Source organism: Atractosteus spatula, chromosome 13 (genome assembly GCF_055471065.1).
Source record: "Atractosteus spatula isolate fAtrSpa1 chromosome 13, fAtrSpa1.hap1, whole genome shotgun sequence".
Taxonomy (NCBI): Eukaryota; Metazoa; Chordata; class Actinopteri; order Semionotiformes; family Lepisosteidae; genus Atractosteus; species Atractosteus spatula.
This window is the reverse complement of record NC_142718.1, coordinates 38,895,413-38,911,221: the sequence shown is the minus strand read 5'-3', so window position 1 is coordinate 38,911,221 and position 15,809 is coordinate 38,895,413. Positions and strand designations below refer to the sequence as shown.

Genomic DNA, 15,809 nt, shown 5'->3' with positions numbered 1-15,809 from the left:
TTGTCAAAACAAAAGCAACTGGCAACCTTCACTAGGACTGAGGTCCACATGGCCAGCTTTCCTTTCAATGGCCTGTCAGCTTGCCTCAGCCCAGCTTTCACAAACTAATGAAGTGTGAAGAGAGCTTAGTCTCCAGCCCTCTTCCCTCCTGGCTCTCTTTTGAGGAAAGCCACAGGCCATGCCAGAGGACCAACAGTGTTACACTGATCTGAACTACTAGGTCACAGAGAGCCATGTGCTTTGGAATGCTAGCAGGGTCACCCTAACTAGATCGTGTGTTGTACTTCAGTCAGTTGCACTTTGAGCTGGACAAATATCACCTGAAGCATTATAATATGTTTTGCTATTGCCCTTTGAATTAAGACTTGTGCAACTTTAAGAGTATCCTAAAAGGCATTACGGACTAGATTTATACCACACATCGGTACAATGCTTTCTGCTTTTGGTGATTCAGCAGAAAATGCTGGACCAGAGCTACAGCAGACATTTATCCACAGTACAAGTAAATAACTTTGTGGCTAACACACCTGCCCATAGTCTTCAGAGAAGATTGTAGCCATTTGAAGAAACTAAAGTTAGCAGATACTCCTGTTGAGACAAAGCAGAATTCTTTTAGATTTAAATAACGTGAACAAATTAACAATTTACTGCCAGCTTTGCATTCCATATTTTTAGCTAGATAGTTTAAATATCAAACATATTCAAAGACTAAGATTAATAATATTTTATACAATTTAACAATTATTTATATGCACAAGCTCAACATTTAAAATAATAGATTTTTTACACTCAAGTCTTCTTCGTGTTACAGAAATCAGATTGTGTAAATCAGACTGTGAACTGTGACATTGTGAAGAGAGATACTGTATCACTGAGTGCTGCAAAATATGGGAAGAGCATTCCAAGCGCAACAGCTGCTTGGTGGTATAATGCCTATGCTAAAACATGCAGGAATGTCTCAAAGTTGTTTTAGAGAAGCTTATAAAGGTCGCATTCAGAAAAAGCCTATTTCTTTGGCATCTAAAAAGAGACTTTGTTTTGGAATTATTCCAACTCAATCTGATCTTTTTACACTCATGATATTTTGATCCATCTTAAATTACAAAGTAAATATGCAAGACAATCTTCTAATATTTCAGAAAACACTAACATGTCACACTTGTGGAATATTAATTTTGTACTGAAAAGCATAGTCATATTTCACTAAATACACTAAATACAAGCATTAGCACTTATTAGCACCAAAATATTTGTTAAATGCAAAAGTGCCTTAGTAAGTAATAGGACATATTTTGGCTTTAAAAAGTAAAAAATTAATATACTTAGTGCAAAAAAAGGAAAGACATCACATCTATTTGAAAAGACAGTATGTATTTGTGGCATCACAAAGGGACCCAAAATTGGGTCATGGTGAACACCAATGGTGACTTTATGGAAATGGAGATTGAAGAAAGTCATTGAAATAAGCACCAGTTGAACTCACGTCAGTACTCTCCTTATAAAACTCAGCAGATTGGTGATATTATTCAGTGAAATAAACAGATTTAAAATTACTATCTTAAATCTGTTCCTGCTGAAATTATCTGTTATTGGTGACAATATCAATTGATTTTAAATACAAACACTCAATGTATGGCCCATGGATTAAAAAGTGCAACATATTTCTTTATATATTTACCTGTTGGCAGACCTGGATTTGCTTGGCCAATGTAGAAATAAAGGACAGTTGCCATAGCAATGTTTGCAATAGCATAGATCCACTGTATTACAAACATGATCGCAACTGAGCATATTGCCTGAAAAGAGAATGTTAGTTGTTATGAAAGACAAGTTAAAATATTTATGTTCAGATAGACCCAAAAACTTTATATAAATATGTTGAAGAAATACGATTTTATAGACATTCACCAGGACAGGCAGACTAAAAACGGATGTAAGGACATTTCCTGCCATCCCACTTTTGCGTTGCCACTGTAGGGAGAGCTCATCAGAGGTTATTTTAAAAGTGTCTTCTTATTATTTGTGAAAATTCCTAGAACATAATATAACTTATATCAGAGATACATCTACGCCTCGCCCTAGAAGATTTGTGAAATCTGGCCAGTCTGCCCCGTGACTCCCATGCACATGATACATTCTTTGCTATGTTAGGAAGGTTTGTAGAACTTCAAAGAACATTTTCTATTAAGGAAGACCAGTCCTGGAGGACCTGTGTGTTTACAGGCATTTCTAAACTAGTGGGCATCATATCTGCTTCATTAATACAAAAGCAAAGGTGTCTTTTTGCATTCCTCTCACTCCTCGACTTACACCAATAAGGGAAACCCAGTGGTTACAGAGTCTTGTGTGAAGAGAGGCTGGCAGTTGTTGAATTTCAGACCCCTGAAGTTTTTGTTTTTCAGTTAAACCTGTTGAAGAAAGATTAGAAGTCATTAACATGAAGTTCAATTATGTCCTGAACACTACATATTTGAACAATAACAGTTGAACAGGGTTTCAGGGCTTGCCAGTATGCTTGATTCTGAATGCAATGATGAGAATTGCAGGATGTCACAGAGGAGAAATTCACCTAAACTGTTTTTAATTTGTAACAATGGAGCACTCCAGTATATTATTTTCTATAAGCATCTCAGACCAGCATTTTAACGTGTGAATTCTGCACAAAGAAATTTCAAGGATTTTTGCTTTAATAAGCGAGCCTCTTTTCTCACTTGATCGGACTGCTGCAAGGGTGTCAGGAATGTTTTACACATCTTGGAGAAGCTGTGGCCAAAGGCAAGATTTTATTTCAATTGGCGAGACAAAATTTTTTGAACACAGTGGCGAAAAAGTCCTTCATTTTACATGCACCATTTTTGCCTACATTAGATATGATTATTATCACCTGACTGACAAGTGTATCCGAAGTGACTCACTTGGGTGATAACTATTTTCTGATATAGATTTTGATAACCATTGGGTTACCTTTTTAAGGGAGTGGACAATGGGATCTGAACTCGGAACTAAATCAAAACTTTGCACCACACACTACAGATCATTTTTGTTCCTAATAAGATAAGATCACTTTATTAGCCATATACAATTTGTTGCATTAGGAATTCATCTTTTCGCATACCCCAACTTGCTCTCCATGAGACACAGACACACAGACAGAGAGAGAAGCTTGGGGTCAGAGCGTGGGGTCTGCCATTGTACAGCGCCCCTGGAGCAGCTGGGGTGAAGGGCCTTGCTCAGGGGCCCAACGGAGTAGGATTCCTCTGCCGGCCGCGGGATTTGAACCGGCAGCCTTAAGTAACAGTAGGAATACCAATAACAATGCACTTGTGTTAAAAGCGCAATACCTTCACTAAAACCCTAAAAACAAAACACTACCCTGGATGTTAACGCATTTTATGTACCTTCCAAGCTTTGTTCCTGTGAACTCCTGAGCTCTGTGGAGGGCAGCTGTTGATGAGGTGATTCCTGTTTTTCACCGTTCAGGTGAAGGTGCAGATCAGTCATGTGTGGGTCACCCATCTGAAACCCCTCCTCCGCTGAACCCCGTCGCCCCTGAAGGTTACTTGCTGCTTCACTCCATCCTCCAGCATGTAGCACTTCTGTGCCTGAGGCTTCGCCGTTTTCCTGATCCGCGGTCTTGGAGCTGTTGAATTCTAACTGAAAGCTATCCATCAGCATTTGCTTGGCAGGCTTTCTTGATTTCCTGAATTTGCCTCTGTGGCTCACAGCACTTTCCTTCTCTTTCTCTGCTTTTTCCGTAGCTGGGCCGGGGGACTGAAATATCTGGTCCATGTCCTTAGTGAACTCCAGCAATGTTCCATTTCTCTGGGTCTTCACTATGTCATCTGTTCCATATCGGGAATGCTTGGTGAGAATTAAAGGCTTACTGGAATTGTGAGCAGAGCCTTCGGGGGGCAGGGGCTTCCTCAGCTTCATCTGAAGTTTGTAACTCATTGACACACTGAAGTAGGAATAGTCTATGAAGCTGTAAGTGAGCATGAAGTTTATTGTAACTATGGGAGCCAGGATGTTAACCTGGCCAATGAAGATGAAGGCCATGGTGATGAAGCTCGTTAAACATATGGCTGCCACTGGGGTTTTATTAGGACCTCTCTGTTGAAGCACAAACACAAGATCATGATCAAAGACATAAAAACATCACATTCCCCGTCGCTGTATCATAATTTGTAACACAGAACTACAAACAGAGGCACACCCTAACAAGATGTCGTTATTAGCTCACAAATGTGCTCCTTGATTCATTAAGCCGAGGCTGAATTCCTAGTTACTCGCTGGCGTTGTTCCAGCTTAACCTGGGCTGGCCTAAAACCCTTTTCCTGCCTTTGTTGTGCGGCTTTGATTCTGCAGGAGCCGTCTACAAACTTTATTACAACAAGCAGAGGTCAGACACTGCCACTGGCAAGGGAGAGACATGCTGTGCTTGAAAGGCAAATTTGGTTTTAGACTGCGTTCCTTAATTTGCAAGCGCACTGTTCTATAATTAGATCTATGATTGGATAGATTCATTTTCATTCTGTATTGATTTGGTTTAAAGGGGGGTGGGGGCGTGGGGCTGTAGCAGAGAAAAAAGGGAAAGAGAGAAAGAACAAGATGAAATCTGTTCCAGTCTAAGGTAATTATAGAAATTCTCAACGGTATAAAGGAGAGCAAATGTAGGGATGCAATTTATTTAACATAAAAGTTCACATTAACCAGGGGAAACAAATGTTGTGATTTAATTTATATTTGAATCTTCCTTAAAATGCCTCAGTTCTGCCATTTTTCCCCATAATATATTTTCAACAAATGATATTAGGAGATCTAACACTTCCCAACTAATTTCATTTTGCACAGTTGTCATTTCAGACATGTCAGGGTATTCACCTCTCCAATTTCGTCTTCCCAGTGTTTCAATGCTTTTCACCAGTTTCCTATTTATGCAGTACACAGATCCATGCGATAAAGTTTAGAGCAATCTGCAATTTCTGCTTAAATCTTTTTAATTTTTGAGAATGTTTTAACTTCCCTGCAGTTTGATTAAATTATTACCTCTACTGCACTTAGCATACAATTAGTATACAAAATAACCGTGGAGGTTTCAGTATTTTGTCTCAATACATGTCTTATTAATCTTTTCAGCATCTGGTATTTCCTGGTATTCTATTTTTCTAAATGTAGCACTGTAACTATAATCCACCAAGACTTTGGCCTTATCTAATCAATTCTTTTCTGGGGGAAAAACAAGTGAAACTGCCATTTTAAACTCCCTTTCACAAGAAACTCCCCCTCCTATGCAAAACACGCGGCAAACTCGGCCAACTTTTCCATAGCACAGCCATTAGCATGTTTTCATTGAAAAGCAGCAGACATCTGATTCATTTAAGAATTCTAAACTTATCTTACATGTAACACCTTGTAGAAGGAAACTTTGTGGTCAACACCATTTCAGACAGAAAACAAGGGGAAAAACACATATTGCCAACTTTTATTACTCTGCAGTCTTTAATGTCTTTCATGCATGTTTGGTCTTACAGTTTTAAAGATTTATTCGTGTTTTCTATAAGTTAAAATGCATGCTGTATACTTAATAGTACTGAAATCTGTTTAGTATACACAACCTGAAGGTAATCATTCACATTAAAACAGGAAGACTACATAAATGTAATAAAAGAAAAAACAACATTGGCTTATCATTTTCATTTAGGAGAATCAGAATGTCATATTTGACCTTAAATGTAATATATGTTAATTAAGCAATTAAGTGTCTTGTAATATTAAGGGCAGAAAAAAGCTTGAGACACGTCTGTGGGTTTACTAGGTAATAAAACACGCTGTGCTGGAATGCCAACGACAAGGAATGAGAGTGCTTGTTGGATATTGAAAGGGCTTATAATTAGAAACACGACAGCAATGAAGAAAGAAAAAATAAATTAGTTTAAACTGCAGAGCGATTATTTCCTGAATTTACTCATTCTGGACAACAGGAGTAGATGTCAAATATCACAGAGAAGTAGTACTACTTTATTTAGTGAGCACATTTTTATTAAACATTCCTTTATATACTTTAAAACAAATAATTTTCCAGTTAATGCAGTTCATAGTCTCCCAGTGTCCACTCACCCCTTGCCCTAAGAACCCAAGCAGTGGTATCACTCTTTCCTCAGCAATGCACTGGAGGATTCTGGGTGCCCCGTACAGGCCACCCATACAGGACGCCAGGGAGGAAATATAGAGTCCAAGCAAAAACAGGAACCCCACCAGCGAAACCTGCAAGGCAAATGGAGGGCATGGAGACATCCACACCTATGTAAGCATGCCATTGTCTCCTTAGTCCCCGCCATCACACTGCATTCTCACCAGCACAATGATCGTATCTTTCCCTGATCTCAGGAAGGCGCTAGGAGAAACCCAGACCTTGTCTAACCATTCTGTTGAATAACAAGCGTCAGGTTTCAGTTACAATTAACTGAGCTTCAACAGGAAGAAATGAAAAGCACTAAAGATCCAACGAGAGAAGGCCAGTCAGTCCATCCAGCCCATTTGGTAGTTAACTAAGCCAAGGACCCTGGCCAGCTGTTTCTTGTAGGAAGCCAAGGTATCGGCTTCAACAACAACACTGCAGGAAAAATTCAAGAGTAAACCTTCCTCAACCTTCAGTGTGACTTGCAGCAACGCTAGTGCCTCCTTTTTCAGTCCGGTGATGAACATAATGCAGGATGCAAAGGAAGGACAGTCTGCCTTGCTACAACACTGCGTCTCACTTCTGTGTGCAGCTTGCATTAAACCACAGGACCCTAATCCTGGTCCTGGACAGCCAGACCAGTGGCTAAAGTTTTACAATCCAGCTCACACTTTAACAGCCTGAAACCAGCTAGTTAATGCCTGGGTGTGATCCTTGCATCAGTTAGTAGTAACCAAATGGCTGGCCAAATGACCTCCTCTCATAAGCCACATTTACAGTATTATGCTCATGAGAAGGGACTGACGGCAGACCTTCCTGAAGATGAAGCAGGGGTACATCTTTTAATTCATGGAAAATATATGAAAGGTTTCAAGGAATTTCTTAACCCCAAAACAACCTGTAACTTTGGCTTCAAAGATTTTTAATGTGAATTCTTTAATACAAATCAAAGTGTCCTCAATGCAGACTTTAATCACACTACAAAGACCATCTGTAACACTGCCTAGAACCACCCATTTAAACCCATTAAAACCCAATTATTTCAGAAAGCAAGGTGTGTTAGCTGTCTCCCCAGACTGGTGGGATTTTTGGAATTCAGAATGTTTTATTGAGGAATCTTTTTGAGGTTGGACATTTATTTCAATTTTAATAAAAAAAACATAAAAATGGATCACAGATTTGCACTGAATTTAAATACAGTTACGTTTTATGGACTACACTCCATAACCATGCACGACTGTTCCATGACATTCAAATTAACCATAACAGAACTAGAACGCTGCTTTTCTTCTGAAATAAAACAGAGTGTGGTATGTGAGAAAACAAACCCAGCACCACAGCACTATTTACCTTTTCTGCTATCAAGAAATCGTAGCGCAGTGCCTCTCTTGTACAAATGGCTCCTAGCAGAAACACAAAGACTAAATACAGGAACCACCTGCAGATTCCCAAAATAGAAAATATTGTCAGGGAATTTTTCGTCATGCTAAAAATGGAGCAAAATATACTGTGGTGTAGCAAGTACTATAAAACAATCCGCCAAAAAACACTTTTCACTAATTTGCAAAAGCACATCTTCAGCTCTCGCCAAGATATTGCAAAATGAAGACAGAGAGCAGCCAGACACTCCCCCGTGTGCATATGGAGCACAGAACCGAGTACCAGCTCTGAGGGACCTTTCTCTCCCAATTCCAACACTCATCTGGCATTTTCTCTTGCTTCCCATCTTACATTTGTATATTATTTTATAAATACATGGAATACAATGTGGTGGTTCAAAAAGGTGACGTCATTACTTGTTCATATTTTCAATATCTGTATTCTGCCGCTCTATAACAAGCTATTAAAATGAACCTTCTGTATTTATTATGGCTGATTATATAAGTGGATGAATTACACAACTGAGTAATTCTAAAGCTGAACACACCACAGGCAAGGTATAAATAAACAGTAAGGGGATGTCAGCTCTCTTTTAACATTAAACAGCACCAAAGGCCAGCATTACTTAAAAGGAAGACCAGACAACAGCTTCTTTGTGAATACACATAAGAAAAGGCTTAAAACACACTTCTGTCACACTATGTACTAAGTTAATCTCACCATGTCTGGCTGTCTGTCCCATAATACTGTATATTCTTTTGAACACATTTCAAACGGAAGTGAAATTATACAACAAAACAAAGAAGGTATTACTGCAATTCATGTTCATGTTGCGGAAAGCGGGTAAAATGAATTTTCACGCTGACGTGCATTAGCACAGATTTGATGGAGGAGGTTTGCTCAGATTCTAATGGTCCAAGACAGCTGGGAAACAGCACATCGCCTCAGATAGCAAACAGATCGGTCATTTTCAGATCTCTGTGTATTTCTGCAGGCCAACTAATTAAATAAGGAGGGAACACCTACGATATGCCAATGGCAGCCAAGGACCCAACTGGGATGTTGTAGTCTGGCTTCTGAAGGTCTGGGCTCATGTTGAAACCTGCCATCACACCTACATCACAGACAGAAGACAGGCAGAGATGTCACCGTTAATCAGAAATCATTCAAAGCTACTGATACATTTTGCGTACACTATTATACTGTGGATGCTTTTTTAAATAATTCAAAACGTTCAACGTTTTGTGCAAACGTAATGTCACAAAGAAAAAGAGATTTGATTTAGGCAATTCTAAACCACTTCACTTCAATGGGAAGCAGAGAAGTCTCAAAATCTAATTTAGCCATAACAGTACTTTTTCTAAAAAGGGTGTAAAGGTGTTAGACTTCCCCTATAGAATGCTGCAGCCCCCCTGTGAGTAAGTATTAGTCATAACAGTAAATGTCAGCAGGCAACAGCAAAGCAATTATCCCTCCAAAGGAGGTTCTTCTGTGGTATTTGAAATAATGGTGGAAAATGACATCTCAGTGCACACTGTGGAGCAAACAAGCCTTGAAGGCATTCTGTAATAATAAAATTGAAACGTGTCTACTCGATGCTTAATTGCATTAAGCTTCAGTGACCTATTAATATACTGTAGCTCTTAACTGTCATGAAAGACAAAAAATCTGACATCCTCCTAAATGATTGCACAAGTTCAAAGGGATAATTTATGGATATGCCGACCACATCCACATTAGATGTTTGTGCTCTTGTGAGGAGATTGTGAGGCTTGGTGCTAAAAATGAATTCAGCTGGAGGAAAGCATAATTAATAAATAAAAAACACTCCCACCTACTGTAACCTCATCAGACAACTGTTATACTGTAGGTTCCTAATATCTCCCATATACGGACTTCAAAATTTCACATCTGTGTGAAAGGAAGTTTCACGTTCAAATATACTTCAAATATGCAAAATAATTTATTTAAGGAATTTCACTAACTTAATACTGAGATTTCTATCTGCAGAGAACAACTACTGTACTGCTGCACAGGCTCTGCATAGTCCAGGCTCACATGCGCACTTCACAAGTTAACATGAAAGGTACCCCGAACAACAGCAACAAGCAACAAGCAACAAGCAACAAGCAACAAGCGGGAAACACCAATACCACGTGTTTCACCGCCGCCTGCGGCTTCCGTAGAAGAGTTTCCTCGGGTGAATAAGTTGGGTCAAGACAATATCAAAACCACTAGGTTAAACTGGAACACAGGTCTGAAATATCCACAAGAACACAGTACAGAAATATATTTAACTCGAGTAGCATTATTCAAAAATATACTTTCACGTCAGGGCATCGGTCTAAATGAACGTGAACAGGAGGAAGTACAACAAAAGAACATGACTGACCACCAATGTCCCTGAAGAAAATTAATCAACCCCAAAAATAAGTACAGTTTATCACCAACACCCACATCTGTGGGTGCACGTTACAATAAAAATTATTCTGATTAAAATAAATAATATAGGATTTCAGAGCAAACCCCCACTCCTCAATTTAATTGTCTGGCAGTGTTTGTTTCAGTCAAAAACTGAAGGTGAATATTCTTGTTAGTCAGATGTTGTAGGGGTACTTTAACATTGCGACTGTTTTGAGTCTGTACAGGGAGACAGAATTATATTGTGCTTGAACAAGATCATGTTTTTGCATTGCTGCATGGAGAAATATAAAAATGATCTTCAACCCAATCAAGTTTATTTAGAGTATTCAGAGAGCGATTGTTTATAACCGGGTCATTACTGCTGTGTACATTGATTATAGGTTTTGATATACTGTACTGTATATAAATGTTACCTTTTACAGCATTGTGAGTAGAGCCCACTCATGCTCCAAAGCATGAAAAAAAAGGAAATTGGCTATTATACCAAGATGAAAAAATGACACAGCTGAATAGCTGCAGGCCATAACTAACTTTTGCCTTCTCCAGTTTTGACATACACTATTTACTTTTCAGCTATAATTCAGTTGCGTGCACATTCTTTAGATCACTTCCACAGTGAAATCAGCTGGTAGGTGACTAGGGGAAAAGATATGTGCTTTTCCTTTGTCAGTAAGTGAAGAAAGTTGTGACCCAAACTGAATTTGCTCTAAAAAAAGTGAAGTCAGATGTTGCAGCCATGCTGTCACTGAGTTGTGATTGAGTTCTATTCCTTACGAATTTTACGAACCTGCACGAATGAATTAAATCCATTTTGGTCCTAGTGGTCAATGTCATTGGAAGGTAAAAAGCCTGTTAAGCCAAATGACCCATTAACCTAAAAACGTTCTTCAAAATAATGCAATAGTTATTTTAGGATGCATTTGTTTAGGAGAAACTTCTAGATTTGAAGAATTGTATAGAATTTGTAACTGTAGAAATTAGCAGTACCTTCCCAAACTGCTGTATTTTTATTAGTCTGCACTAAGGGTGGTCTATTTTTGAGAAGCTGAGTAAGGATAACTTTGGACTAGAGAAAGCCTGAACTGAGGGATTCTCAGTCTTTGTAAATAATAGTTCCTGTGTTATGTTTCATATGTACTCATTTGCCTTTTAATTTTCTGCCATTTCACTGTTGGGAAACAAACCATGTGGTCTCCTTGGACAGTTTTTATTTTTGACTATAGGGGGCATGTTAGCTAGTATTTTAAATTGCAGTCAAGATTATTATTAGTTTTACATGAATTACATCCAGAGCCATATCTTCCTGAAATAATAATATTGTTATAAACATTTGTAATGATATTTGGGCAAGGGTGCTAAAAGATTTCCATGTCCATTAGTGTTAACTGAAGTTCAGCTTTATGGCACACCGCACTGTGGACTCTAATCCTTAGTATTTCGACTAGGTTTGAGGCAGTACACTATTATTTACAGCAAACAATCTTGAGAGACACTAAAAAAGGATGGGCAACAAATGTTATACTCTCAGATATACTCTCTAAACACTAGGCAAGAAGAATAAAAGTAGGGACTCTCTTTTAATGAAATGAATCACACTTTACCAAGTCAATGTAAAGGAAAGGGATTGTGCACTCAAAACTGCTTAGTTCTTCATCTTAACACTTCATGACACTTTTCAATTTCCCTTACAAACAACCACAAACCTACTGCCACAGCCTCTGCAAAAGTTAAACCAATTGACCACTCTTCCTCATTGATCTTTTGGTTCCAGTCCACATGTGTGGAGCTGCAGAAAGGTATTGTATCTGGTATAAAAATCCACAATTTCCACACTTAGAATCAAACCAAGAGAGCATCATTACCTGTTGCAGCAGGGAAAAAAACACCAAACACAGTGAAGAAGGACTCCCCAGGACTGTATGCTGGCAGGGTGTTGTTCTGGAGCAACTCCTCAGAATAGCCAACGAAGCCATGCTCTAAAAAAGAAAACAAACAGTTCAGTGTTCTAAAGTTAGTCACCTTTTCTCAAAAAATTCAGAGCAACTATAAAAGGTGTTTATTGCATTCCATTACTTTTAAGTATGAATACTCAGCATATATGTTAATGGAACTAAATGCCCTTTTCAGTGATTTTTAATACTTGGGGTTGTGGATATTAGCACTGGGGTTATGGCACGGTGTTACTACTGAAAAATAGGCTCCTTGATGACAGACTCATCCTCAAAGATGAACTGACATGTTAGATAGTTCTAATGGATAGAAATCAAAATATAAGAGGGGATATGACATAGCATTATTGAGACCATGCATTGGAGCACAGGTGCTAACAATGTGCTATGTGAGTGACATTGCATGCATTGAGCAAATTGGTAGCTACATACCAGTCTTTTTGCTCTAAAACTTTTGTTGTTTTTGCCTTTTCAGTTCCTTATGTCTAGACAGCGATACTTTCAACAAAGTACAAGTAAAGATAGAAGTGTTTAGGAAAAAAATAACTGGTATGGTTGTTTGCCCGTTATGCCTTCCAGCACTTAGGGGCAGCAACATCCTGTTGCTGTTACCGTAACATTAGTGTTTTACAGGACAGGGTCGTTAGTCTTGTGCCCAACCTCCAACATGGAGGACCTGGTGCCCGACATTGGACAGAAACCCACTACCCTGAGATTATGAGTCTCATGCTCTACCAACAGAGCTAGCCGGGGCACTTAACTGGTACAATACAAGAAACATAATATTACAATTATTGGTGCTTCTACTTTAGCTGAATAGGTTTTATTTCTCCCATCATATATCTCAGATTTGAGGTAGACAGACTCTCTGTACGAAAACTTTGTCCTCACCATTTCAAAAGTACCCTTCTGTTAACCCCATCCCACTGCAGAAGAGCACTGCAAGTCACTATCAATGCCAAAGTCTAAATAATCCTCTCCTCACCAGATCGAGCACTGTGACAGGACAACAAAGTCCTGGATAATCCATCTGAATGAAGACACCCGTATCACAAAAGCAAACAATAAATAGATACTTCAATAACAAATAAAGAAGCTTAATAATAAATAGCAGATATTCTTTAAGGGGTTGGCAGAGCACTGTTTCCATAGAGAACTATACAGTACATCACTACCACACAAGATAATCTATCACAGCGGTAATTAACCTTGGATATCCAGTTCAAGGCTGTCCCAGCTGCGACCTCAATTATTTATGTGATCTGCGGCACCTGGACAAATTGAACAATTCATGATCAACTCAGGACTTAACTTCCTGCAGGGTTCAAAGCTCTGTAATGGCACGAATCCAGGTGTCAAAGTTAACCCCCTTGTGCTCTGACCACCTGCTGTCTGTGTAACTGCTCTGTTAGCTCTTCCCTTCATCAGTGAGCAAAGTGTATGATCAGGCACAAATATAGTGCGCATGTACTGTACATTCGGAGCAGAAAGAAGTCTACACACCAAGAAAGAAAAGGGAAGACATTTATGACATTTTTAAGGTATATTAAAAACATCTTTGTAATATTAGCCTAGTAACCTTACTACCTTTAGTTTGGCTCCTCAAGTACTAGAAGCTAACCTTTGAGAAAGTAAACTAATTTCGCACGTTTAGCTTCCCAGAGGATGCAAGGTGAACTGTCAGCATGTGTACAGAGACGATGATTTGGATAGAATTGCTCAATTACAGGGTAAGAATTTGATCATTTTTTGTAAACTGTGATTTGAGTAACCTCGGTTTGAAAGAGAAAAATCAACTTGAGACTCTAAGGAAAGGCAAAAGAAAGGGAGGAAAATGAGTTTTCCTCTTCAGGGTGGTGTGTTCAGCTGACCTGTGACTGTTCCGGGGGGGAGGGAGACACACCCCAGGGATACAGCACCGCCACGGGGTCTGCTGGTGTCTAGTCGGTACACTGTGGACTTGGACGGCCCAGCCAGAGACCTGCCGAAAGCGAGCTCTAGTGCGTTGAGGTCAACTCGTTATGTAACTGTCCAGAGAGGATATTAAGCCCTGCCAAGATGCGTGCAAACTGGAGCTCATTGCTCGTTATTCAAACGTTGGCCAAGTTCAATAATCCTTTTCACAAATTTGAGTTTGGCAGGAATTCCTGATGTGTGCAGAGTAAATAACATAAGCACTGAAACGAACATTAACAGAACACATACATTCAGTGTTACTAAAGTATCAATGAGGTGTAGATAAACAGTTTTAATCCTTCCTCTTAGGTATATGCCTATATACATGATACCATTCTTGCCGAAGAGAAGAATTTCATAAATGAAAATCAGCAGCCATACAAACATATTGGGTTTCATCTCAAAACAACCTCATTACTTCTGAGTGGTACTAGAGTTATTCTCAGAAACGGTAATCAATTTAGAATTCCCTCTAAAGGCAACACCTTTTCAAAATCTCCAACAAAATACAGGGTTTCTTTGGAAACAATGAGACATAAACTCAAAGAAACATAGTAATAAAGTAAATACATTAAAAAAATCACTGCACAGAGACAAATGTATTATCGCTATGCAGATTGTAGAGTTACCGATTTTATTTTTCAGAAGAATTTCTGTTATACAGTATATTTATAAAGTAGTAGAGGGTTGCTGTAGATTTGATTTTTTTTTTACATTTTGTGTTTCTGCTAAGATAGGGATAAAATGCTAGGTACTCCTGTCTAAAACACAGCACTCATCCAACACACACTGGCCAGGCTGCTTTAGGATTCTGTTACTGTCCTGGCTGGCTGTGGGTGTTTTTTGTCTAATTAAGTTGAATACCCTGTGCTAAACATAGAGCAAGGAACAGATGAAGCATGAACAGGGGCTGCCTACATTGTACTGCCAGCTATTAGAATAAGTCTTAGTGCCTTTCCCACATCATCAGAGCACACCCACATTTTTAAAAAAACTCTTAAACCCTATTCCAAGCCATATTTCCACATTGTAAGAGCTTACCAAAATGAAGTGCCAAAAAAACAAAACATGTTGCCTGTGGCTGTAAATACAACGGGTCATGCAAATTGTCTTGCAGAAGAATTATTTTGGTTGTTATTCTTTGCTTTGTGCGTGCTGGTTGGGTAAGCTGTACTTCTTACAGCTGCTGTCCCATTGTGTGGGCTGTTAAACGGGTGCTGCTAAAAATAAATGAAAACGTAAAACCTACTGAAAAAAGACAAAGACCCTATAAGGCTCAACTGATATAAAGTTACTAATCTGAAGGCCACATGCACTCCATAAACTGACTTAGTCCATATTCTGAACCTAGAGAAAGGCAGTTTCCCTTCGGTTATCTTCTAATGGGAAAGAATGCATTCCCTCAGATTAATGACGTGTTTATCCAAAAGGAAGTCACCACCCTTCTGAAGCACTGCCTGTTTATCCCTTCCAAGTCACTGTTCTCAGATTCAGGCTGCTCGCCCAGGCCCCCTGTTCACAGACACAATGAGGGCCACTTCCTGCCTCACGCCACCGTCCGTTCACAGTCAGGTTTCTTCATTTAACCCTGTAGAGAACAGGGAGGCCCAGAATTGCTTTCACAGTGCCTCTGCCCACTGGGCAGTCGTAAACTGGTCACTTGCCCTTGTTTTACTGCGTTCCAACTACAAAACATCAAGAGAAACCTTTTAGTTTCCTCAAGTTCATACAGTATCTGTCTCCACCAAAGGCAAGCACACCATCGACACACCGTTCGCAGAAAATGGTGCCGTCTCTGGAAAACCGACTGTGGTGACACATGATATGAAAGACGCTTCACATATTAAAAAAAAATCATCTCACTTTTGTGCCATTTTACCAATTGGAGTGATTCTCTCATTGACGCTTTTAAGCCTCCACAA

The 15,809-nt window shown here is 39.2% G+C and overlaps 1 protein-coding gene across 1 annotated transcript in view; it reads right to left on the bottom strand.

The window, feature by feature from the left end:
- The window catches only part of slc12a8 (solute carrier family 12 member 8), a 30,494-nt gene that overhangs the window by 1,295 nt on the left and 13,390 nt on the right, over positions 1 to 15,809 (bottom strand). Inside the window, exons 6-13 of the mRNA XM_088930328.1 lie at positions 11,845 to 11,958; positions 8,585 to 8,672; positions 7,529 to 7,616; positions 6,118 to 6,264; positions 3,399 to 4,110; positions 2,311 to 2,408; positions 1,679 to 1,796; positions 528 to 588 (exon numbers count right to left, since the gene is read on the bottom strand). Coding sequence (XP_088786454.1) covers positions 528 to 588; positions 1,679 to 1,796; positions 2,311 to 2,408; positions 3,399 to 4,110; positions 6,118 to 6,264; positions 7,529 to 7,616; positions 8,585 to 8,672; positions 11,845 to 11,958 — 1,426 coding nt within the window. The remainder of the gene's footprint in view (positions 1 to 527; positions 589 to 1,678; positions 1,797 to 2,310; positions 2,409 to 3,398; positions 4,111 to 6,117; positions 6,265 to 7,528; positions 7,617 to 8,584; positions 8,673 to 11,844; positions 11,959 to 15,809) is intronic.